Raw genomic sequence first — 26863 nt, forward strand, 5'->3', positions numbered from 1 at the left:
TGCACATTTACTTGTTTTCTTTTTAATGACATTTCAATTAATTATTGATGTCTCTTCCAGAGCCAATTTTTGCTGTCGCTACAAGCCATATCAACCATGGTGCATTTTTACATGGGAACCAAAGGGCCAGAAAATGTAAGTTTGTGAAGTGTACAGCCTAGCAACAGTGTACAGTATAGTATTGATTAAATAAGCTATAAGCTTAAAGCCGGATTGACACTGTGTATGACACTTGCCTTTCTGTGACACGGCCATGTCACAGAACGGCCGGGTCGTTGAAGTTCATCCCGGCCGCCACTGCAGTACCGGCCAGATGAACTTTATTTCTTTACAATTGGAATGCGGTCACATTCCGGTGTGCCCGCAATCCAATTACCCATACCAGACTATGTAAAGTGTGGCCCTGCGCTCTGCCCCCTCCCTTCTCTCCCCTGTTGCTGTCACAAGATTATGACAGTGGCAGGGGACATAGGAGAGGGGGCAGAGGGAGGGACATCAGCTTATGGGATCATTATGATCCGATAAGCTGATGTCAAATCACGACCTGGGCATTGAGGCATCAATGATCCCAGGTCGTGAAAGGGTCACGCTTAAACAAATTGCTGGAGTACTCCTTTAAAGCGTAACTGTCATTTCAGGGTAATTTTTTTGAAAACATTAAATATCAATAGTACAAGCGATTTTAAGAAACTCTGTAATAGGTTTTATAAACCAAAAGAGTTTCCTTCTGGACTGAAAAAGCAATCTCCCAGCCTCCCCCCTCACTGCAGAAGAAGCAGGATTTCTGTCTCCATTATGTGGCTATGGAGAGGGGAGGGGCTGTTAGGAGTGACTGAGCACGGAGGATTTCTGCAAAGCACAACACCCTGCAATCTTCTCTCAGTGAGTTCATAGATAAGCACTGACCTTTCTGACCCCAGAATCCCGCATCTTAGGTGCCCTGAGAGTCTACAAACAGCTGACCTTCATGTCACCTCTTCCTGCTCCCTCGGCCCCTCCCCCCTCCATAAGGATAGAATGGAGAGCGCAGAGCGTCTTCACTGGCTTCTCTGTAATGAAGACGTGTTTGCCTGATGATGCACAGATAAGAAGTCAGGGGGGGAGGCTGGGAGATTGCTTCTTGAGTACAGAAAGAGGCTTTTTTGGCTGATAAAACCTATTACAGAGTTTCTTAAAATTGCTTATACTACTGATTTCTGAAATAAAAAAAAACATGACAGTTACGCTTTAAAAGCTGCCTTCAGGAGACTTGACCTGGATACAGGTAAGTATAGCTTTGTTTTGCAGCATGATAACTAAAAAAAAAAAACATGCAAATTGCAAGCTTGCTTTATTTCACATCTACTGTTGCTTTGGATTTTGAAAGTTATAACGACAGGGACACTTTAACACCTGCACCTAATCTGCTGTGCATAGACATACTCTTTAATTGTATGTTATTTTCAGCCACAGGTTGAAGTATTGTCGGAGGAGGAAGAAGGAGAGGAGGAGGAGGAAGAAGATATTCTTTCACTTGCTGAGGAGAAATACAGACCAGCAGCTTTGGAAAAGATGATCGCTCTCATAGCTTTCCTGGTGGAACAGTCTCGTTCAGAAAGGTTGGTTCAAGCACAATTTGTTTTATGTGCAGAAATTTTATTCATCCGTTTCTTTTATTTAATAGTCAGAAGACTAGATATATGTAAAAATCTAATGTATATATTTGTGAATATTGCAATGCACTGTCCCCTAGCATAACCTGCAACCATAAATTTTTAACAAGAGTCCTGATAGTAGAGCATATCTTGTATAGATAGGGGCTCATGCAGATATGATGGGTCTGCGTTTTTTTATTGAATCATATTCTGCTATATTTTTATTTGACTGTATAATTGGACTATGTTTCCTTGGCTGCTGTATTTCGGATTGGGAATATGGTACATAATACTAAAAACAGGACTGCAATGCAGTTATATATTGCAGCTCATAATGCTACGAGCGTGCTCTTGAGCCCTGAGGGATTGTCACATCAGATGGGTATTGTTCCTGAACTGTACATCATCTGAGTGATTGTTGTTATTTCAGCTCTAGGAAAATGGCTGTGATAGCGAGAAGAGAGAAAAACTAAAGCTTTGTATTCTGTATTGGAAGTAATAAGAATAAAGTAGTTTAAATGGTAATCTTAATTTCTGCTCCTTTGCAGACATCTTACTCTGTCACAGAATGACATGGCAGCATTAACTGGAGGAAAGGTAATACTTGTCTGTCTCTGTGTACTTTTGTTTTAATGTTCTGCGACGTATTGTTCGGCTTGATGTACATCAGAGGCTTGCTCCCCTTTTATACATTATAAGTCTCTTTCTACAGGACTTGTATAAGCCATAATTTGTTTAAGCCATTGTATTAATCTGCAGTCTGCTGGTGCAGCCTGCTTATGGAAGGCTGTAGGAGTAGATCACAGATGAGAGCCTTAGCTGCCTATTGCAGGCCTCTGCTGCCATAATAGGTCTGCTGTGTGCAATCTTTGTGGGAAGTTCATCTGCAATGCAATACCAATGACAGACGAACATGGCTGCTTTCAGCACGTAAACAGTTAAGGCAGACTTGTCAGCAGTCAAGTGGGTCAAAACAATAAGCCCATAGCTAGATTGGGCTGCTTATCGGTATTTTGGGCATACCTCGCTCTGTGCTGGCTATTAACATTGCTTGTAAGTAGCTGAAAGCTGTCGAGCCTGCTTCATACTTTCTTAAAGCCACTAACCCATTCCCCCAAAAACCACTGATGCCGTTGGGTAGATGAACTAAACGCCTTCTCAAGATCTGTTTTTAAAACTGCTCATAGTGCCATTTTCGGGATGAAAATCCATCAGTGAGGCAGGGCCTAGAGCCTGCACCGCCTTTTGCATCGTCTTTTCTACCTCCCTGATTTTTAGTACCACGCCCATACCAAATATCTGCTGTACAATGCTGGTTACAACTTACCCATGCAATGAAGTTGCACCTTTGTCTATGTTTGCTATGCTTTGTTGGCTTGTTTTGTTTTAATGTGTTTAAGGTTGTCAGCCCAATGACATCTCCAAATGTTTTTAGGGATTTCCTTTTTTGTTCCAACACATACGGGATGGAATTAATATCCGGCAAACCTGTAATCTCATTTTCAGCCTTTGTCGATACAACAACCGTCTCGCAGAACATGTAAGTAACAAGATCACCCCATATCATAACTAGCAAAAAAAAAAAAAAAAAAAAGATATTCAGCAGTTTGCTTCTATAAATGACCGAATTTATGTAAAAAAAAACAACAAAAAAAAACTACTTATTGATCCCTTGCTGCTATAGTTGGCGCATGATCCTGCTGCTCAGCACTTCCTGGTCAAAGTGGCAATTGAGCCAATTACTGGCTTAGGTGGGTCACCACTGTGGACAGTGATTGTGTCTAGAAGAGACAAAAAAATGCTGAGCTGTGGGGGACCAGGTGCCAAAGGAAGTGCAATACTTGGGAGTCAGTGGCAAGTGAGGTTCTTTTGGCCCTTTTTCCCAGCCTGGAAAGGTAGTCCTAATACTGCTTAGAAATTGCTTAACAACTGTATAGTATTGGAGTGTTGATCCTGCAGGATGATGATAATCGGGAATTTATACTGTATCGATATCTAACCTTGATACATTCTTGTCTTTTACAGTCTGTTCTTATGCCTGTTTTATCTTTATTTTTTTGCTTAGATTGCATCAATGCTCTTCACATCCATAGCAAAGCTGACTCCAGAGGTAAATTGCAGCACATCAGGATCCTGCCTAACCCCTTTGCAGCCCGAACAGTGTTTACAGATAAGACCTTGTTGATGTCACACATTTACATGCAAACAAATTCACCTATGCACTTGTACTAAACAAATCAAAACTTTTCATGATTCAGTGTATCAATAAACATTTGAGTAATTTAGTTGCTACATAGGAGGGGATTGGCTGCAATGTTAAAGGGAAAGCATCTAACCTGCTGATATGTCCCTGTTTTGCACGGGGCTTTGAGGATGAAGGTAGGATTCTTACCTTCATGCTTTGCACCATTTTCATCCCGTTAGGAGTTTATTCATTATGCTAATTAGCTGTTTTGGTGCACTGGGGGCGGGGCCACCGCCCTCTGTGCACCTATCTGCCACTGATCGACTTACCTCTAACCTGGGCTTCTGGCCTCTTGAGTTTTAAGGTTATAACCAAAATATGAATTGTTTAATGTCTCTGTATTTTAGGCTGCTAATCCTTTCTTCAAACTCCTTACCATGATAATGGAATTTGCTGGCGGACCACCAGGAATGCCTCCTTTCGCCTCCTTTATTTTACAAAGAATATGGGAGGTAAAACTACTATAATAAAATAATAAAGGCTCGTAGACTCTAGAGTTATACTGAATAAAATCAATTTAATTTCACTGCTGCCTATCATTTTTCCTCCCGAAGGTTATAGAGTACAATCCATCTCAGTGCTTGGATTGGCTGGCAGTGCAAACCCCCCGAAACAAGCTGGCACACAGCTGGGTGTTACAGAACATGGAAAACTGGGTGGAACGTTTCTTGCTGGCCCACAATTATCCAAGAGTGAGAACATGTGAGTTCTGTCTCTCTTCTCTTTTATTTTTATTGTATGAGTCTTCGATTAAACCTGATAAAAATCTTCATCTTTGTATCTTTCATCTTTTGTATTTGCAGCTGCAGCCTATCTGCTCGTGTCCCTGATCCCAAGTAACTCCTTTCGTCAGATGTTCAGATCGACCCGTTCTCTTCACATTCCTACACGAGACCTGCCCCTTAGTCCAGACACAACAGTTGTTCTTCATCAGGTGTACAATGTCCTCCTGGGCCTCCTTTCTAGAGCAAAGCTCTATGTTGATGCTGCTGTGCATGGTACCACCAAACTGGTGCCATATTTTAGTTTCATGACTTACTGTTTGATTTCCAAAACTGAAAAGCTCATGTTCTCTACATATTTTATGGATTTGTGGAACCTCTTCCAGCCCAAGCTGTCTGAACCAGCCATAGCCACAAACCATAATAAACAAGCACTCCTTTCTTTCTGGTACAACGTATGTGTTGACTGTCCTGAGAATGTGCGCCTTATTGTTCAGAACCCTGTGGTCACCAAGAACATTGCCTTTAATTATATTTTGGCCGACCATGATGACCAAGATGTGGTGCTTTTCAATCGTGGCATGCTGCCTGCCTATTACGGTATTCTCCGCATGTGCTGTGAGCAGTCTCCCGCCTTCACCCGACAACTTGCTTCACACCAGAACATTCAGTGGGCCTTCAAAAACCTCACACCACATGCCAGCCAGTACCCTGCGGTAAGATGGCAAAATAAGCCCATGAATTGCTTTTTTTTTCCGTAATACTGTTCTTGTTGTATCTTTATTATGTCTAGAAGACTTTTATAGCCTAAAAGATAAAGGATAATGCAAAGAGTCAAACCACTTTAAAAGAAGTTGTGTTTTTTTTAGATGTCAGCCGTTCCAGATTGCAGATCTAGACTGTGCTATATAGACTTAGTTCCCAAGTGGGGGCTCACCCTCTGTGACATCCCTGTGCTATAAGCCAGGGATGGGGAACTTTTGGCCCTCCAGCTGTTGCAAAAGCTAAAGCTTTGGCTGTCCAGGCATGATGGGAATTGTAGTTTTGCAACAGCTGGAGGGTCAAAGGTTCCCCATTCCTGCTCTAAACCATAAGGACAGGTTTTACATTTATGGGACAACCCCTTTAAAGTGACACTGTCACCTCCTTTTTGCATTCTGACATCTCTACACAGGTGTAAAGGGTAAATTTAGTGTTTTTCATACCTTATTTCATATCAAACGTCATGGTGCTTGTTCAAGTACAAAGTGTTCTTTTATCAACTGCAGATTGTATTAAGTGGGTGTGGCCTCGTGGCATTAGCACCACTTAGCCCCGCCCACAACTGCACCGTTGGCCCCGCACCCTTAACGCTCATTGGAACAGGCTGGCCGAAGGGTCTAGACCACACCCCCTTTACGTCGGCCAACCAATGGGTGTCAGGGGGCGGGGCCAATGGTGCCGTTGTGGGCGGGGAAAAGTGGCGCTATTGCGGTGAGGCCACGCCCACTGCAGTTGATAAAAGGACACTTTTTACTTGAACAAGCACCATGACGTATGCTATGAAATAAGGTATGAAAAACGCTAAATTTACCCTTTACACCTGTGTAGAGATGTCAGAATGCACAAAGGGGGTGACAGCGTCACTTTAAGTATGGCTAGTTAGTTTCTGATGCAGTATTTGGCCTCGATCTAGAGATATGTGTAGTCTAGTCTATCAGACATTTATGGCATATTATGTAGCCATGAATGTTCTTATTTGGCAATATCCTTTTACTGGGACTAATATAATATGTTTAAATGGATCCTGCTCTCCATGCAGAGCCAAGGAAGGTAGTAATGTTCTGTTTAGTTATGGCTCCATCTGTAAAGCTCTTGAATAGTGTTTAAGCATATGTTGCCTTTCTGTCCTTTCTAGGCTGTGGAAGAATTGTTTAACCTCATGCAGCTGTTTGTAGCACAGAGACCTGACATGAGGGAAGAAGAGCTTGAGGATATCAAGCAGTTTAAGAAAACTACAATAAGCTGCTATTTACGTTGCTTAGATGGTCGGTCCTGTTGGACTACCTTAATAAGGTAACTTGAGAGTGGACAGACCTGAGTTGTCTGTTTTCTTTGCCACTGTGTCCCCTTTAAATACAGTAGGAACTATAATTTCAACAAGCTTTTCCTAGATCATTAGTACAAGCGAATATAAGCAACTAAGTAATGTATCTTATCAGACAAAAATGCTTTATCTTTGTGTTATGTCCCCTCCTTGCTAAACTGTCTTGCGTTAGAAATTCTGTAAAAACTCAGTACAGTCCTTGTTTACATCCTGTAGCTAGTGCAGGGATTGGACTACAAGTCTATGGAGGAAGGGGGACTGTATGAGCGCACACAGTCAGTTATGATACAACTCTGTAAGAGATTTCACCCTAGGGAAGTTAAGACTGCTATACTAGAGCTTCTCACACATTCCATGCTGCCGCCTTTTAGGCTGTGCACGGTGACACAGTAGTGCAGGTGCACTTTGCCTTCCCAACAGCCCCAGAAGAACTTACATTTACAGGTTTAGCATGTACAGCAAAAATCAGCTATGTATGAAATATATAATGCCCAGTTATTGTCCTGCTCCTCATATACATACACAGGACAGCTTATCCTGAAATGTCACATGAAACGACAGGTACACTTTGTAAGGGCATTGTAACCAGAAGCCTTTGTCTACTATAGAAGTTTAACCTCTGTGATCCACACCGATCACCAGAATGGGAGACTGTTCTTCCAGCAGTGGCTATGAGGCACCTGAATGGAGCGCTGTGCTCAGCTGTTCATGTTGGTCCTCTGTGAGATCCGCGTCCTGTGTTCTAGTGATCAGTGAGGGACCGATGCATTAGATGCATTCGTTTTAATATGTGGCTTTGTAACCTAGTTTTCTTGTTTATCTTGCAGTGCCTTCAGAATATTATTAGAGTCTGATGAGGACAGGCTCCTCGTTGTATTTAACAGAGGCTTAATTCTAATGACAGAGGTAAGATTAGCAAATTTCCACACTCGGTTCATGTTGCTTTTAATCAGATCTATCTCATAAAGTGTGCCATCTCAGGCTCTGTTCACAAGGAGAAAAACTGGTGGAATTCTCAGCCGCGGAATCCCACCAGCCTCCCTGTCATAATGACAGTCTATGGGAGGCTCGAGCGCCTCCTCTCTTAGCGTCTCTCTGCGCTAAAGAATGGACATGTTCATTCTTCAGCGCAGAGAGAGGGGGCACGCCAGCCTCCTATAGACTGTCATTGTGACAGGGAAGCTGGTGGGATTCCGTCAGTTTTTCTCCGTGTGAACTGAGCCTTATGTGGGGATCAGTGGGAACAAAACAATGTATACCTTATTGGAAAATTATTATGAAGTATAGTCTAAACAAGTGTTACCTCTTTGCTACCAGTTGCTTTACTAATCCACTTGTTTGTTGCAGTCCTTTAATACATTGCATATGATGTACCATGAAGCTACAGCGTGCCATGTGACTGGGGACTTAGTGGAACTTTTGTCCATATTTCTGTCTGTCCTTAAGTCTACACGTCCTTACCTTCAAAGGAAAGGTAGGAGCAACATCTGATACTATGAATGTATATTACATGGACTGTGTATGTGATTTTATGATGACTATTAAGCATTCTATGCTATTTCTTTGTGTGTCCACAGATGTGAAGCAGGCACTCATACAGTGGCAAGAAAGAATTGAATTTGCCCACAAACTTCTAACCCTATTAAATTCTTATAGTCCACCAGAGCTTAGGAACGCCTGCATAGGTAATGTATGTTATCAGGAATTGATTGGATTAGATAGGGCTCCTTAATTCGTACTGTATACTGTGGACGGCTTTCAGAGACCTTGTTGGCTTTTTGTGCATGTTACACACATTCAGAAAAGGTTTGTGCCATCCCTTAAAAGGGAACCAATCGGCACGACTGCCCTGATATGGCTCCCAGCTGCACCCTAGCATACCAGCCACGTCTGCAGCAGGAACTTTACTTGGTTAGGGGGTGGATGATTGACAGGCAGAGAGCCACCAACAGGCCTCTCTGTAGAGTGCGTTGACAGGCATAGAGCTGCGACTAGTCACTGGGCTGCCCAGATGACCTGTTGCCACCCCTCCCAACCTCTGTACAGCAATAAAACACCTTTTTCCTTGATGTAAAGCCATTGCTGCAGCTGCGGCTGGTACGCTAGGGGAGCAGCACAGTAGATCTATAAAGTGCAGCTGGGAGCCATATCGGCACAGTTGTACTGATTGGTTCCATTTTAAGTTATGCTAAATTTGAGTGCCTAAATTTCTTGATCCATAATGTTCTCTAAGCAGTCAGATGTTTCCCAAATGTATTATTGATAGTAACAACATTTACCTCTAATTCTAGATGTCCTAAAAGAACTTGTGCTCTTGAGTCCCCATGATTTCTTGCACACCTTGGTTCCATTTCTTCAGCACAACCATTGTACATACCATCACAGCAATATCCCAAGTAAGTGTCTACTACTTGCTGTTGTTTCCCAGGTGTTAAAGGAATTCTCAGAATCGGCATTATTCACATAATTGGCATTATTCACATAATTGGCAGTAAGGTCTGATGTGCTTGGGGGGTCCTTCCACCACCGATCATGAATGTAGGAGTCCTGCTTCTTCTGTCATTTCAACAGACCTATGGTCGAGTGCATACGCAGTCTGCTCCATTCAAATGCTGTGGGACTGACAAAGATATCTAATCCCTGTACTAGACTGTCAGTCCCATAGATTTTGAATTAGGAAGCATTGTACATGATCTATCTGTGGGGGGACACGTGACCACTATTCTTATCATGTGGATAGGTGCGAAGTATTGATTCTGGGACAACCCTTTTGATATCTCCATATAGTGTAACTAAAAGTATAACAGTGTGGAGTGTCCAGGTGCTGTTGTGTTGATTCCTGTATAAGGAAATTTCCAGTTTTACATTTTTTAGATATTTTCTTTGTTTTTATTTTTCCCAGTGTCCCTTGGTCCCTACTTTCCATGTCGTGAAAATATGAAACTTATAGGAGGAAAAAGCAATATCCGTCCTCCCCGCCCAGAACTTAATATGTGCCTCTTGCCCACAATGGTTGAATCCAGTAAGGTTAGTGACTGTACACTGATTACAACGCATCCATATTAATGTATCATCCCTGATGGTGCAGAATAATTAAAGGAGACTTTCAGTATTAAATAAAACTCACTGCATATACAGAATTTTTTCATTCCTCACGATTTGCAGGATTAGGCTATGTTCACACCACGTATATTTTCATAAATGTACGGGCATTGTTGCAACTGGCAACAAAGGCCATACTTATTACAGAAATATACGTTGCCTTGTCTTATATGAAATCCCGGCAGAAGCGTTTACACATAGTATACGCCCCGGCCGGGATCTCTCACGGCGCCGTAGAAAACGGACATGTCAGTTTTCTGTGCCCGCTATTTAGTGAATTGTGGCCGCAGAAACCCCTGTCACTGCACACAGTGGACCACGCCGCACTCTCCATAGTGTGCAGTGGGGAGTTCAAATGCGGGCGTGCACGGATGCTCCCGCATCAGAACTCTGCAACTGCAAAGATCATCCGGCCGGTACTCCAGAACCGGCTAAGATCTTTTCAGAGACCGGACACTCTCTTACGTAGTCTGCACATAGCGTTAGACTGCTTATGAAACTGCCAAAAACAGGCCATGTTCACACACTATTTTGATCAGTATTTCTAATCAAAACCAGGAATGTGTCAAAAAGATAGCAAATCTTTTCATTATAGTTTGTCTCTATTGATTGCACTACACCAGGGGTAGGGAACCTTGGCTCTCCAGCTGTTGCAGAACTATAACTCCAGATGTTGCAGAACTATAACTCCCATCATCCCCGGACAGACAAAGCTTTGGCTGTCCAGACATGATGAGAGTTGTAGTTTTGCAACAGCTAGAGAGCCAAGGTTCCCTACCCATGCCCTACACTGACTGAAATACTGTGTGAACATAGCCTAAATGTCTTTGCATTTGTGAAGTGGACAGAGCAGCTATTTTTTTTATTTTGCAATGTAAACTCAATTTGTGTATACGTATGGCGTCTCCTATTGGCATGGCCCATACCTTGGATATTCTGGTGCCAATTAAACAAGTCAAGAGATGGATTCTTGTATTTGCCTATTAGATTGCTTTTGCTTCCGTTGATATAAAACAACCTTTTTGTTTTTATGTTTAGGGTAAAGATGAAGTATATGACCGCATGCTGCTGGATTACCTGTCTTCATATCACCAGTTCATCCATCTCCTGTGCCGCGTGGCAATCAATTGTGAAAAGTTTACTGAGGCTTTGATTAAGCTGAGTAAGTTCTAGAAAGACTTGTATTGCTCTGGGTTTTGGAGCATGTCCTTGGAGTAGTGCTGATTTACTTTGGGGGAGGGAAAGAGGCAGATAGCATCTAATAAAGTTTAATTGAATCAAATGAATTATAAAGAGTGCCCGTCATGAAAAATATCTTTTGACGTGTCGTCGGGCATGTCTAAAGTTATTAATACCAGGTCTCACTGCTGATATCTGCCGTGATCAGGAGATATACATGGGGAGAGAGCAAGACAGCAGTGTGAACCACTTCTCAGACGCATCTCCGTAACAGACACTTCCAGCAAAGTCATTCTGTGAGACTACATAGACTGAGTTGGTGGCTGGCTGGGGAGTGGGTCTCGCTGCTACCGTGCACTCTGCCCAGCCATATCTTCTGATCATAGCAGTTTTCAGCAGTAAGATTGAATATTGCCTGGAAATGTAGCTGTCAGGTCTAAGGCCTACTACCTAGCAGTGTCCTAATGCTCTTTGTATGTAAGGGGGTTATTCTTTAGACCAGGAGCACTCAAATTTTATCATTTATGCTATTTATGTGCCACACTTTGACAGATTTGTTGCTACTAGCTCCCCTTTCACTGTCTCATACAATGGTGCATTGTGAGACATACCTCCACCTTCTCAGTCACAGGTTGACCAATAAACATAATGTCAGTCCTGAAGTATTGAACATCTAGTTTTTAATATTTGCACATACCTATATGTTTATGTAAATACGGATTTACTTTGCAGGTGTCTTGATTGCGTATGAAGGGCTGTCCTTGCACCTTGCATTGTTCCCAAAACTTTGGACTGAGTTATGCCAAACACAGGTATGCCATGTGCTGTTACACTATGCCAGTGCCAACCACAACTGCTGCGAACGTCTAAAACCCCATGGGTTTCCTGGTGTCTGGACGTCCTGGCCATTGGCTAGTATCACTGGGGGAAGCCATCTGTTACCAGATTTGATGTATAGACTGCCAGGTTATGTCAGAGCACAAGTTAGGTTTTTTTATGGAGACCTCACCTTTCGGGCTCTTTGAAGGAAATCGCAAGTTGTGGGCCTCCCTATATGATGTCCATCCCCTATAACAGTGCATTATGACTAAATCTAGCCTTGAGCCTTGTACAGCTGATAGTAGTCAACTGAATGCTCTATGGTCACCTCTCTTTTCTTCCCTCTGTATGGTCAAGCATTCATTTGTTCTTAATGAGGGAGATTGTCCACAGTTTACTGTGCAGGATCAGGAATGTGATAATTTATATAGTTTGGGCATTAGTTTATACATATGATGGTGCCAATTACGTTTGTTTGTTTAAAAAAAAACGGGGAAAGGGATCTATAGCATTACATGTTCTCATGTTACATTGCATAAATCACTGCTCATGTTACATTGCGGCATTGAAAGGGTTAAATGACTTCCACAATGACTCTTCCCCCCCCCCCCCCCCCCCAGCTTGCCTCCCGTCATGCTCTCTCGCTGGTGCGCAGCTTAACAGAAATATCAAATACCAGGAAATCCTGGTACCGAACCATTTTATTTTGCCCTGAGTATCGATAGTAGTATCAATGTTTTCGTGTATCGTGCATCCCTATCTGCGACAGGTAAAAAGTAAATTTTTACAAGAAAAATTTATAATGAAAGGAGAACTGAAATTGTCTTCATGAGACAAAAATGGAAGCAAGTAGAGAGGATATTAATGATGAGAAGAAGATTCTGTTCACAAATAATCAGATTTGTTCTTTACTCCATAAATCTTCTCTTCTTTCGTCCTGGTAATCTAGTCTCCCCTGGCGAAAAACTGCATCAAGCTGCTGTGTGAAGATCCAGTTTTCGCAGAGTATATTAAAAGTATTTTAATGGATGAGCGCGTGTTCCTCAATAATAACGTGGTCTACACATTCCTGACCCATTTTCTAGTAAAGGTAAGCAGTGTGCACGGGGGGGTGGGGGGGAGGGGAGGCGGTATGAAGGGGAGTTATTAATTGGTCATATACATTTTCCTTGTTTTCACAGGTTCAGAGTCAGGTCTTTTCAGATACAACGTGTGCAAGCCTCATAACCACAATAATCACGCATCTCATCAATCAGTATCAAAATGTAGAGTCTGACTTTATTAGCAGAATTGAAATTTCCAAAGCAAGTAGCACTTTAAATGGGGTAAGAAAATGTCTTTTTATTATATTATTTACAATTTTATCTATCTATCTATCCCCTCTCTCTTTCTCTCTCTCCATATAGATAGATAGATGATAGATAGATAGATGATAGATAGAGAGAGATAGAGAGATAGATAGAGAGAGATAGATAGAGAGAGATAGATAGAGAGAGATAGAGAGAGAGATAGAGAGAGAGAGAGATAGCGAGAGAGATAGCGAGAGAGATAGCGAGAGAGATAGCGAGAGAGATAGCGAGAGAGATAGCGAGAGAGATAGCGAGAGAGATGGATAGATAGAGAGGGATAGATAGAGAGGGATAGATAGAGAGGGATAGATAGATAGAGAGGGATAGATAGATAGAGAGGGATAGATAGATAGAGAGGGATAGATAGATAGAGAGGGATAGATAGATAGAGAGGGATAGATAGATAGAGAGGGATAGATAGATAGAGAGGGATAGATAGAGATAGATAGATAGATAGATACAGTGGTGCCTTGGATTACGAGCATAATTCGTTCCGGAACCGTGCTTGTAATCCAAATCTGCTCTTATACCAAAGCAAAACTTCCCATAAGAAATCACTGAAATGCAGACAAATGGTTCCAAACCCCAAAAATGTATTTTTTATTCTGAATAACATGTAAAACAAATGAAATAAAGATTTAAAAACCGCTGAATATGTGATATTATTAGTTACTGTACAGTATAGCAATCAGTATGTGGATTATAATGTATAGTAACTGCATAAATCTGAAAATACAGCAGCAGTTTGTAGATATAGGATGGAGCTGCAGATCCCCCTAATGCTGAGGATGGGAAACACAAGGGCTGACAGAGACTGCAGGGAGGAATTAGCAGGACATATGTGGGCACAGTATAGCCATACTCTCTATTAGGGGAGAGAGGGGTTACAGCTATGTAGAGATTACCTCCACAGTCCTGTCCCCTGATGTGAGCCCCACCCTGAAGTGGATCTGCTATGACTTGGAAGATGAGGGAGACTTCCTGGGTCAGTACAGAGCTGTAGACCCCGCTATGCAGACCATGCACAATTTTGAAAAACTGAGAGCCGCTCTTAATCCAAGTTACTCTTAAACCAAGGTACCACTGTGTATATGTGTGTGTGTATGTATGTATGTATGTATGTATGTATATATATATATATATATATTTAAAGCGTAACTGTCATGTTTTTTTATTGCAGAAATCAGTAGTATAAGTGATTTTAAGAAACTCTGTAATAGGTTTCATCAGCCAAAAAAGCCTCCTTCTGTACTTAAGAAGCAATCTCCCAGCCTCCCCCCCCCGACGACTTATCTGTGCATTATCAGGCAAACACGTCTTCATTACAGAGAAGCCAGTGAAGACGGGCTCTGCTCTCTCCATTGTAAGCCTATGAAGGGGGGAGGGGCTGAGGGAGATGAGGGAGCAGGAAGAGGTGACATGAAGGTCAGCTGTTTGTAGACTCTCTGGGCAGCTAAAACGCTAAATTCAGGTGTCAGAAAGGTCAGTGCTTATCTATGAACTTACTGAGAGAAGATTGCAGGGTGTTGTGCTGTGCAGGACTGCTCCGTGCTCAGTCACTCCTAACAGCCCCTCCCCCCTCCATAGCCACATAATGGAGACAGAAATCCTGCTTCATTTGATGTGAGGGGGAGGCTGGGAGATTGCTTTTTCAGTACAGAAGGAAACTTTTTTAGTACATAAAACCTATTACAGAGTTTCTTAAAATCGCTTGTACTGTTGATATTTAATGTTTTCAGAAAAATGGCCCTGAAATGACAGTTACGCTTTAAATGTTGTTTTTTTTTGTTTTTGTTTTTTACAATGATACCCAACTTATTCTAAATTTTAGTTGTTATACTTTTTGATATAGGTAAAAGGTTTTGTTTTTACTCCTCTTAATTGATTTTTTATTTTTTTTGCTAAAACGTTGTGTGAAGGCTCTTGTATACTGATAGCATTTTGGGGTGCATACAGTTTTTTGATTTGTGTTACTTGTTTTTAGGATATAAGGTGAAAGTGTGATTTGAATTTGTATTATTTAGGGATTCTTATAAATATTTTAACCCCAAGATGACCCTGGGCGTACCTGTACGTCCAGCGGTCGCCTAGAGGAGTTGAGAGCGGGGCTGCGCGGCCCTGGGTGCTGCATGTAGCCCGGCTATTAGCGAGTACGGTCCGATCACCATGCCCGCTAATTAAGTATTCAGATGCAGCTGTAGACTTCATTGCAGCCTTATCCCTGGTGTCTAGTGGGTGGACATAGTCACGGAGGGGCGATCCTTACATCTGGCACCGGCCGGGGTCTGCGCCGTAATGGCGCTGATCCCGGCTCACCACTCGATACAGCATTAGGTACACTGGTACAGCATTGGGTGGCAGGCTTCCCTTTATATCTATACTGCACCCAATGATAGAATAATATACATATAACTGGATGTAATATATGTTCAAAAACCAGATAGTTAGAAGCAAGTAAGTATCTCCCAGGTCAGAAAGAGGAACAGGAACAGGTCAGCAGGAAGAGACCACTGAGGCCGGTGATTGGCTGCACCCTCACATGTAGTACTATTCTGGCGGAGTTCCAAATTTAAATTCACCACAGTCCTATGTAGCTTAGGTAGTCTGCAGCTATCCTGAGTTATTTTGTACCCCCAGTTAGTGGACATAGTTACTCATTGTCCGGACTGTGGGTTAGTCTTTTTAATTTCACAATCTCACATTATAACTTTTATAAATTATAAATTAAAAGTTATATTTTGTTGTTCGGGGATATTCTGGCTTATATGGGCCTATGGCCCTTTGTGTTGGCAAGTTACTAGTAAAATAGCCTGAAATCCCTGATTACTAAGGCACATTTTTTTTTGAGTTGTCTCCATATCTGTCCCACATATCTTTAACAAAGCGGAGGAAGATGTAGCAGATGACGGCCAATATGACAAGCACAATAATCAGCCACTTTCTCTGCGATGACAGAAAGTCACCCATCCAATCCTCGCTCGAGCTCAAACTTTTTTAGCTGCTTTGAAGAATCTTGCCAGGATACCAGGGGCGGCTCCCGTGTCTGTCGAGTCAGGTCTGGCGTGGTGGTAGGAGGAGGAGAAGCGGTCCCTTCAACCAGTCGGCATAAAGCGTCATATGGTCGGGGAGAATGCCCTCTGTACATGCTCCTCATTGGCTTTACATACATACCGCCGGTTAGGTGCCGGCTTTTCCATAGTCTTGATTATGGAGATGGGAACGGCCATGTTGTCTTCCTTCTCATGCTTTCTGGTAAATGGCTTCTCCTCCACTGGACAGCTGAGGAACAGGAAGAGAAGGATTAAATCCAAGGGTTCTGGTCTGCAGGCTGTGATGTATATACTACAAATCGCAGGATATATATAGAAGCTGCTGGACACTGTTACTCTCAAAGAGGCAGCGAACAACTGAGAAGATTATAGTGTAACTTCCCTCTACTAGTTCTTGCTGTCTGTGACATCACCTACTTTACATATCCTACTATGACATCATCTATTATGACATCACATCTGCAGCATCACATGTACAATGTATGGGAGGTCATCATAGCACTTCCAGTACAATGTAGTGATGCTGGATCAGCTGCAAGCTGAGAGGTGAGAACAGGTTTTAGTTTATTCTGTAACCCAGTCCCTGCCTGTAGACCGGTTATTATACAATACTGGAAAACCCCTTTTACTGTTCCTCTTTATGACCTTGGAGATAGATATGCATCAATAAACTTACTATTTAGCTGCTTATAACTATCTGGTTCTTGAACATATATTACATCCAGTTATATATATATATATATATATATATATATATATATATATATATATATATATATATATATATATATATATATATATGTGTGTAGAAATCATACATAGAAAATGGTCTTTAAACCTGTATATTTCTTTTCTTCTTGAGTGTGTGGGTGTAAAAAAATTATATCTATCTTTCTCTCTGTACATTTAATTATATCTATCTTTCTCTCTGTACATTTATGTGCTTGCAATCCTGTCGCAGTGGGTGTAGCTAAAGGATGGGTCCAACACTGGGCATGGGAACTCAGCAAAAGGGGGGCCCACCTGGGGGAGGACAAATTCTTAATTTATTATTTTTGTATAGGCTTAAATATTTATATACTCTCTTATGTTTTAGGATCTTAGAGCACTGATTCTACTCCTTTCAGTTCACACTCCGAAACAGTTGAACACAGCCTTAATACCAACATTACAGGATCTCCTGAGCAAATGCAGAGCCTGTCAGCAGCAAAGAAATTCATTACAAGAGCAAGAATCCAAAGATGGTAAAGCTAAAGGTGAGCGCTGAAGGAGTTATCTGTGATGTCTGTAATCTGTTGTTGGTATATATACGCACACACACATTTGGACTGTCTAATCTAAAGGCCCTGTTACACAGTATCCGCTAAATCAGGCTGATCGCTGCCTTTCAATATGTCAAAAAATAGTCCGCCCTTGTCCACACATTTCTCTGTATAAGAGATGTGCAGCCAATAGCTGATTAAAGAAAAGCGTTGCAGGGACATCGGTATCAATTTTCATGCAGCTTTCCTCTTTGGAGTCCATGGGACAAGTACTGTTTCAGTGCAGTGCAACAAGTAATAACCCAATCTATCATGAAATAAATGGTATATCCCAATGAGAATATAATTTCTAGGCTCTCCACCCTCATAATCATATGCACTAATACTAAGGTATGTGGTTCTTCAATATTTTAGCAAAATTACTTGTAATAATAGATAAATCTCAGTGTGTTATGGCTCTTACTGTTAAAACTCACGTCCTGCACTTGCCCATAAGGGGGTATTCCGAGTCAGAACACTTTTACTGTGGAGAAGGGGATAAGTCAGATCATCATCAGTCTAACCACTGGAAAATGATCCCCCTCACCCCCCCATGATCTTAATGACAGGGCCCCAAATTATTGTTTTGAATGGAGAGGTGAGTTTTGCAGGTGCGCTATCTCTCCATTCATTGTCTGGAGCTGCCAGGGATAGAGTATAATGCTCAGCTACATGCTGTAGTGTTGTATGTTTTCACTCTGGATACCTTTATCATTTCTGGACACACATGTTATTCCAGGTAAAATAGCCTAATAGGAATTGACCCTGGTCCATAGAAATATCCTCCTATTATATAAATATTTCATCTATTAATTTTCCTCTCACTATTTAGATGATGAAGGTGCTACTCCAGTAAAACGCAGGCGGGTTAGCAGTGATGAGGATCACATGGTGGACAGCTGTATAGGTGATCTGAAAAACGAACGTGAGGCATCCACGCCGACAAGCACATCTGACAATGAGACAAGAGACTCTTCCATCATTGATCCAGGAACAGAACAAGATCCTCCATCCCCCTCTCCTCTTTCCGCTAAGGAATACAGAATAGAAGTGTCCTCTTCATTTACTGAAGATATACTGCTGCCAGCACGGCCACAACCTACAGATGATCAGCCCGGTAATAACGTCAAATACGAAGATAGCAAAGACATGAAAGAACTCCAGAGTCCTAAGGAGACTAATGTAATGGAGGAAGACAGTGAGCTCCCTTCCACTTCCATATCCGCTGTGTTGGCTGACTTGGCCGACTTACGGGGATGTGATGGTCAGCCATCGCCCACACAGGACAGTCAGGAGCTCAGCCTGTCTCTAAATTGTGAGCATTCCAGGGGACTTTTTAGTCATATACAACAAAATGACATTTTAGATACCCTGTGCAGGACCATTGAGTCCACAATTCTCGTGGTCTCGAGGATATCAGGAAAAGAAAACAAAGCTGCTTCTTGACATTAGTTGTAGCATGTCTGCTTTTAAGTCTTTATTTTTTTTAAAGCTGTTTGTATACATTTTTGCAGGTTTTTTTCCTGTTTTTTTTTTTTTTTTTTTTCCTTTGTGCTTCAGTTTGTCAAGTGCTTTCTGCTTGGATGGCAAGATAGATTTATATGCTTTATTCTTGGTCAGGCAGAAGTCAAGAGAAAAAAAAACAACAAGTTGCATCTGCAGTACACTTTGTAAAGGCCAATCATAATGGTTATGTTTTATGTAATTCAGGTTCGCTGTAGTGGCTTTCATTAAATGGCCGCTTTAAATAATAGGGGGGCCCCTAACCCGATATGATGTAATTTAAAACTTGTCATTTTTACCGTGTATAATATGGTGTCCTCTGTGCCAGTTTTGTACCTTATAATAGAGGCAGTTGCCTCAAATCTCTGTGGTTCTTATTATCAAAATTAAGTTTACTTGTTCTAAACCACAAGAAATTTGATTCTGTAAAGAATCCTCTCTAGCTGTGGCCTGGCAGTATATATGGTGCTTTATTTAACAGAATACCTGTGGAGGAAATAAAGCACATTTGATGTAAAGAAAAAAAAAGACAAAAAAACAAATAATTGTTTTATTTTATTGATATGATTGATCGCTATTCTGTGCACTTCATTAAACTAATTGTGACGACTTTTCACTTTTGTGTATATTGGCCTCTTTTGGATTCCACATGTATACATTGCGCCACGTTACATGGACTTTATTCCACAGAGCTGTTAAAAGGAAACTATCAGCAGGTTAGAGGCATCTGACCTGCTGATATGTTCCTATAGTGCACAGGGCGCTGAGGATGACGTTAAACTAAGTGTAACTGTCCTTTTGATTTTTATTTTATTTTTTTTTGCAGAAATCAATAGTACAAGCGATTTTTAGAAACTAAGTTTTATTAGGCAAAAAAGCCACTTTCTGTACTAAAAAAGATGTTTTCCTAAGACACACACACACTTCTTATCTGCTCATTATCAGGCAAAGCCGTCTTTATTACAGAGGAGCAAAGGAAAGGCAGGTTTTTTAAGTCCATTATAACCTACAGAGGGGGGAGGGGTCGAGGGGGATGAGTAAGCAGGAGGAAGAGGACAGAGCCAGCTCTTGCAGTTTGCAGACTGTCTGAGCTTATAAAACACTGTATTCACAGATCAGGAAGGTCAGTCCTTATCTGGGAGCTTGTTGAGAGAACATTGCAAGATGTTTTGTGCAGCCCTGCTTTTCTCCTTTCTGTGCTCACTCACCCCCCTCAACCCCTTCCCTCTCCATAGACCATAATGGACACAGAAGTCCTGCTTCTTCTGAAGTGAAAGGGGGGGGGGTAGGAAAACAGGTTTATTGCGTACAGAAGGAAACTCTCTTGCTTAATAAAACCTATTACAGAGTTTCTTAAAATCGCTTGTACTGTTGATATTTATTGATTCCTGAAAAATGACATTTAAATGACTGTTACGATTCAAGTTTCTTACCTTGATCCTTTGCACTGTTTATGGGAACTTTGAAGTTTATTAGATACGTATATTAGGCAGTTTGGTGCACTGGGGGGCTGCCCCGGCCAGCCTGTCCCTTCTAATAAATATTAATCCACCGCTCTACATTAGGGAAGGGGTGGATCAGTGGTAATCCCGCCCCCAGTGCACTAAACCGCCCTTATTTATACATAAACAAACTACAGAGTTCAGAAAAGAACAATGCCTTTATCCTCAGGGCTTGTGCACTGTAGGGAGATATGGAAAGGTTAGGTACTTCTAACCTACAGATAGTTTCCCTTTTAAGTTATGGTTATTACGCATGTTTTTATTCGGAGAATGTTCATTTGCCGGATCGGAGGCAGAAAGAGACGGCAGAGATCAGCAGATATGTGACTGAGAAGGAAAATTAGAAATTGCACTTTGTTTTAAAATCTAGTTTGTTAAAGAGATTTAAGAATATTAGAGAGCAATGTTACAGAACTACCTATTTTATCACTGCTCTACCCTGGTTAATTCTGGAGAATTTAAATATGATATTAATAAAAGAAAAACTCATCAGAGACTCCATCATTGGGTCCACAAAATGTCTCCTCATATTGTTCCCATAAGGCTTTTCTTTTTATTTTGCTGCATACATTACGGTCTACTAAAGCACTGCTCCTTGTATGACTTGTTTCTGGTATTGAAGCTCGACCGCTTTGGAGTAAATTGGACTGGACTACAATACCAAACACAGACCATGGATAGAAGTTTTTTTTATCTTGTAGGTTTAAATTAAAGACGTGAAAGCTAAAAGAACACACATTTAATTGAGTTGTAAACCAGAATGTTTTATATATTAGATTTTATAAAGTAGCTTTATTTTGCTTTGATGACAACTTTGCACACTCTTGGCATTCTCTCAGCCTTCTTTAAGGCAGTGACCTGGAAAGGTTTTAGGTAACAGGTTGCCTCGTCAAAAGTTATGGCCTTATTCGGCTGATTGTCTTTCCGTGTAATAGAGACAAACGATCAGTGCTTGTTTACTAAAATGATCGGGCTGTAGTCGGCCCATGTAATAGGACCCTTAGGGTATGTGCACACTATGCAATCTGCAAGGAGACTTCAAGCGGATTCCGTCGCGCGGCCTTTGCTTGAAGTTCTGCCAGTCCCGTAGACTCAATGATATTCACCGGGAAATTCCACTGCCGAATACCATTGAGTCTATGGGACTGGTGGAACATCGAGTGGAGGCTGCACGTCGAAAGTATCTAAAACTCTCCTCGCAGATTGGGTAATGTGCTTATACCCGTAGTTTATGGAATTTCTTGCCTTCGTAATGTATTTGAGACAGACTTTTGTGTTTGGTGAAGGTAGGAATGTTACACAGTTCCATACAATGTTTGTCCTATTCAACTACTGTTCTTATGTACTTTATGGCAAGAATCACTCAATTAAGAAAAATGATAATCCAACATTTAGTTTAAGACATGAAGGTCAGTCCAGAAAACTGCAAGAACTTTGAGGCTGTCAGAAAACTGAGAGACAGGAGACCGTATAAGACGATGGGCCCTGAAGCTAGGCCCACCCACTTTCCCTGCCTACTTGTCATGGACGGCCCTTAACTGCTTCGGATAACCACGAAGACAGTCCCTACTTTGTTAGTGTGCAACTTAAACACAGACAGACAAACTAACACAATAAAGAGAAGTAAACAAGCCATGTCAGCAACAACAGGCAGCGAATAGATAGTCGGCGGTCAGGTAACAGGCAGAACAACAGCAAGGGAGGCTAGGGCAGAGAACTCTGGGATAGAGACAAGGGGAGCTGGGACTAGTACACACTAATAGCCAGCAAGGACTAATTGGCTCTGCTGTCATTTCTGAGGATCAAGTGCCCGGATCCCCCATTGGACTGGCGCTCTGATCCTCTAGGTCCCGGACAGGCAGAGGCATCTGTCAGTCAAAAAACACTGCCCAGCTGCAGCGATTAAGGCTAGCAGTGAGCAGTGACACGGTGGTATTACACAGAACGATTACCGTTCGAAAAAACGTTAAATCGTTCAGATTTGAACGATTATTGCTTAGTGTGATAGCAGACGATTAAACAACCAACGAGAAATCGTTGGTCGTTTAATAGAATTTGGACCTATTTTTATCATTGATCGTTTGCAAATTGTTCGCATGTAATAAGACAATGTTCGCAACAGTGGCGACAACAGGATGAACACAATAACGATCATCGTTCCGTGTAATTGAGCGAACGATTTCAGGTCGTTTGCCATATCGGTCATTTGAGTTTGTTTATCGCTGATCGTCGAAAAATTGCTTTGTGTTATAGTACAGTAACTCTTGCATTGCCAGGAGGCTGAAAGGAAAGCTGGTGTGTCAGACAAAAGGTAAAAACAGGCCCATTTCACACCAGGCTCAGTGCACATTCCTGCCACAGTGTTTCTGATCTTAGCAACATCTTTTGAGAAAGAAATAGGCACGTAATTTTAGCCAGGATTCACAGCGCGCACGTAAAAACACATCCTAAAGGTATCCTCAATTGCAGTCATTAAACTATCAACTGCAATGATGAGACTAGCACTTATGAGGCCGCACCCAGGAAAGGATTACCATGTGTCACCTCCAATTCAGAATGTAGGTTTGAGTTACCAGCCTCAGAAACTGCAAACTAACTAAGGGCGGGTGCCCGTGCCCGTGCAGGCAGACAGCTGACTGAATTCCACGGACATTGTCCGCGAGAATTCCGTAGTGTGAACCCGCCCTAAGAGTCTAAAGCTTTCACTAGAGAGGACAAGTCAGGGATCATCCTAACCCACGTCGTGGACAAGGAGAGACAGTGCAGGACAGTATCCATAAGAAAGTAAGGAACTGATCAGGATAGAGCAAAGTTGCTAGAGGCCTATGAACTCTATCTCACAGCGCGGGTGTAATCAGGGAACCCTCAGCATTCCGCTCATCCCAGGTAACAAGGTCTGGGGCTTGTGTCGCCCTCTAGGACGGGTCATTTGACACTGGTGGGCAATAGGTGGTGCAAAGACCAAAGAGTCAAAGCACAAGTATTCTCTCTACTCTCAAGTTTTCTTCTATTTCAACCTCCGAAGTTCCGACAGAGCACAGTACTGGGGTTGGGACTCTCTCGACATCCTCCTCTCTACTCTTCTGGTCCTCTCTTTTACTTCTCATCACGCAACTCAGTCGGCACGACTGTACCTCTCTCTACTCTCAGTGCAGATCTGGATCCTAAAGTATTAAGTAACTTGTGAAGTATTGTATCAAGGCAAAGCTGTGTTATCTACTGCCTACCTCAAGTATCTTCAGAGTAAATAAGATTTTATTTATGATAAAGAGACTCTGTGATTCCTTGTCAAGCACCGAGACAGTACACACACACTCCTTGGGTCATCTTCCCTTTCTGTGGGTGGCAGTACCAATAGTCCAGGCGGGTCACGACTCTACTCCGGACCACCGTAATAAGTACCCAAGGGACCCTGCAACAACCCGGCAGGTCACTGACCACAGGGGAACAAGGTATAGTTGGCCTATTAAAATAAAAGCAGGGGTGCCACAATACCTGTGTGCCCAACCGGCACTAGCGTCTCAACAAATTACCATCACTGGGCAAGACTATATCTCGGCCAACCACCATAGAACTGGCGTCACACCTATCCATCTGGCAAGTGGCCGGCCGTGCCTCAACACCAGGGGTGTACACCACAAACAGCACCTCCGATTAGAGGCCACATCAATGCTTCTCAACAAGTGAAAGGTGATGTTCAGAGATCACACTCTCCCCTTCCCTACACAATGACCTCTGAACATGTCACTGAGTGTGCGGACAGGTAAGAATGGCTTCTTTGTTGTTTTTAATATAATAGCAGTACTATATCACAAGTTTCACAAAAAGTTAAATGCCAAACGTTATAGTGCACAAAGTCACCAGAGCAGCTCTGTTTCTGTGCAAAACTTTGAGACAACCACAGAAAAGGAAAAAGTTGCTGTATAGTGCCACCTACTGGAGGGAGCTTCTCTTTGAACCAATGATTGAACCTTAAAGGGGTTAAAAAAATAACAATATTCTAAATGATCCCCCTTCCCTATACCACTCTATGTCTACTATACATGTATATCTTGCACCCTTTCCCTGTTTGTTTTTATCATTCTTATTAGCTTTGGACATGTAAAATCCTCTACTCTGGGTCCACTCAGACCATTCTCAGCTCCCTTTGTAGTCACAGGACATCTTCTGATCTCTCTGGGGGCTGGGTTAGCTGTCTATTGATTTGGTAACCTAACCCCCAGGAGACATTATTTGCATCATCTCTATGCACCTGTGCTGGTTCCATACACTTACATGTGTCCCTGTGTCTAGGTTTCTGTAATATGAAATGTTATAGTTCTATCTCTGCTTGCTGTCAGTGACTGCAGGCATATGCACCTGTCTTTGTCACAGCTCTGTATATTGTAAGTGTTTAAGTGTTAAAGATGTTCTTAGAGTCTGGATGGAACTAGAATGTTTTCACTCAGTCAGAGTGAAAAGTCATCTAAACCTACACCACCACCCCCATCCCCGGTAAACAGATGCCCGTTAAGCAGCACATACCTACACCGTGTGCATGTCAGCACTGCTACATCATTGGCTAGCATGGAATACATTTTGGGGTCATGTGATGCAAAATCAGAGAAAAAAACAGTCCTGTGTTTACTGTGCAATAGTAATTACAGCAGTGGGCAGGAAAGAAAGCTAAGGGGTGATTATGCAAACGGACCAATCAGGGAGATGCATGATGGGAAATCTAGTTTCCCATCTTGGTTAATCGATCAGCTTTTAGAAAAACTTGTAACTTAGGAATGGCAGCCGCTAGAAAGACAGGAGATGGCTCAAAATACTCAGGGGAACCTGGTGAGTAAGACCAGCTAGCATTTCATTTTTTCGCTCTAAGGTGGATAACCCCTTTAATGGTATCTCCACACTACAGAATCCCGGCAGCTTAACCGCTGCATATTCCACAACTCGCAGCCGCGCGCATCTCTGCTTGTCCCATAGGCTTCTTTCTATGGTTTGGCAGATTTATAGGGTTATACAATGGTGCATTGTAAGACATACCTCCACTTTCTCTGTATCCTTCACCTGTAGGAGGTAGTTTATTAGCGGTCACATGTTGATCAATAAATGTGATGACATTCGTGAAGTACTGAAGATCCAGTTTTTATTATTTGCATGCAGGGGCGTGGCTATGATTCACTAGGCCCCTATAGCAAAAAATTTTAAGGGGCCCCCCTCCCCTACGCACAACACAAAGCACTGTGTGTGTGTGTGTAAAATTTACTTGCCTGAAATTTTTATTTCCTGGAGTCCATAGGCAGCACACGAAACGGTTAATGGATTCCTGTTGACCCAGAACAGAAGGGTTAATCTAGCAATAAAACACAAAATAGATTAATAAGCTACCCCTGGTGATCCCCCTATAAGAGAGTGAAAGAACACACCAACACTTGTATTGTATGCAGTATGCTGCCGCAGGGCAACACACTGATTGACCGGGCGCGAGAGCAGGACGCCAGGACCCCGTGGAGCAAGGAGGTATGTTACAGAGCGGAGCGAGAGGCGGCCGGCATCAGAAGGGGTTAAGCGGCCGGCAGATTTACATACATGCAGCGGTCGTTCAGACCGCTGCGTGTATGTACTGACAGTGATCTGCCAGGACCTAGCCAACTTGCAGCGTTATTAACGCTGCGAGTCGGTAGGTGTGAAGGCACCCTTAGAGTACGAGAAGTACTTTAAGGGTACAAACCCACACACCGTATACACAGCAGATACGCAACAAATACGCAGCAAATACGCAGCAGATTTGTTGGTACAGATTTGATGCTGTGTTCAGTTATTTAGATATAATCTGCTGCGTTTTTGCTGCGTATTTGCTGCGTAAGAGTAAGAGTGCGAGATGCCATTAAGGTCTGGATAACTTCCTTAGAAAGTCCTTTATTCTCTAGAGCTCGCATGTCACATTCCATGCCGTCAGATGGAGACTGGAGAGATTGGGATGGTATGACCCCCCTTGTTGTAACAGATCTGGTTGTTGAGGTAGTTTCCAACATTCCCATCTCGATAAACTCCACAGGAGTGGAAACCAGGCCCTTCATCATCTGCTACATCTTCCTCCGCTTTGTTAAAGATATGTGGGAGGATATGGAGACAAACTTCCCATGGACATTTCCTGGATCTCTATACCAAGCCAGCAGCCTATACCCATGGTATCTGTGTCCCCCAATAAGACGCACGAGAAAAGACCTTAGCCGGCCATGAAGGAGCCACTTATTATGATAGCATCCTGTCCACTTGACAAAGGGGTCGTAGTACCCCGAAACGCGTTGTGACACAGTGGTATTGAATAAATCAGCTTTTATCATACATCCTTGTGCCCTACAGCGGCACCTTAGAACTGTACC

The 26863-nt window shown here is 42.3% G+C and overlaps 1 protein-coding gene across 4 annotated transcripts in view; it reads left to right on the plus strand.

Annotated features, from left to right (window-relative positions):
* The window catches only part of USP34 (ubiquitin specific peptidase 34), a 129344-nt gene extending 109368 nt beyond the window's left edge, over positions 1 to 19976 (plus strand). For 3 of the 4 annotated variants that reach the window (XM_069955087.1, XM_069955086.1, XM_069955089.1), the window contains 20 exons: positions 61 to 135; positions 1447 to 1598; positions 2183 to 2231; positions 3070 to 3174; positions 3700 to 3744; positions 4227 to 4331; positions 4434 to 4581; positions 4683 to 5317; positions 6499 to 6656; positions 7515 to 7593; positions 8035 to 8161; positions 8265 to 8372; positions 8979 to 9083; positions 9590 to 9714; positions 10828 to 10951; positions 11701 to 11780; positions 12737 to 12877; positions 12969 to 13112; positions 17283 to 17442; positions 18320 to 19976. In XM_069955087.1, coding sequence (XP_069811188.1) covers positions 61 to 135; positions 1447 to 1598; positions 2183 to 2231; positions 3070 to 3174; positions 3700 to 3744; positions 4227 to 4331; positions 4434 to 4581; positions 4683 to 5317; positions 6499 to 6656; positions 7515 to 7593; positions 8035 to 8161; positions 8265 to 8372; positions 8979 to 9083; positions 9590 to 9714; positions 10828 to 10951; positions 11701 to 11780; positions 12737 to 12877; positions 12969 to 13112; positions 17283 to 17442; positions 18320 to 18933 — 3279 coding nt within the window. In that variant the 3' untranslated portion in view covers positions 18934 to 19976. The remainder of the gene's footprint in view (positions 1 to 60; positions 136 to 1446; positions 1599 to 2182; positions 2232 to 3069; positions 3175 to 3699; positions 3745 to 4226; positions 4332 to 4433; positions 4582 to 4682; positions 5318 to 6498; positions 6657 to 7514; positions 7594 to 8034; positions 8162 to 8264; positions 8373 to 8978; positions 9084 to 9589; positions 9715 to 10827; positions 10952 to 11700; positions 11781 to 12736; positions 12878 to 12968; positions 13113 to 17282; positions 17443 to 18319) is intronic. The other variant, XM_069955088.1, reaches the window with a different exon arrangement.
* The last annotated feature ends 6887 nt before the right edge of the window (positions 19977 to 26863 follow it).

Source organism: Dendropsophus ebraccatus, chromosome 15, assembly GCF_027789765.1.
Source record: "Dendropsophus ebraccatus isolate aDenEbr1 chromosome 15, aDenEbr1.pat, whole genome shotgun sequence".
Classification (NCBI taxonomy): Eukaryota; Metazoa; Chordata; class Amphibia; order Anura; family Hylidae; genus Dendropsophus; species Dendropsophus ebraccatus.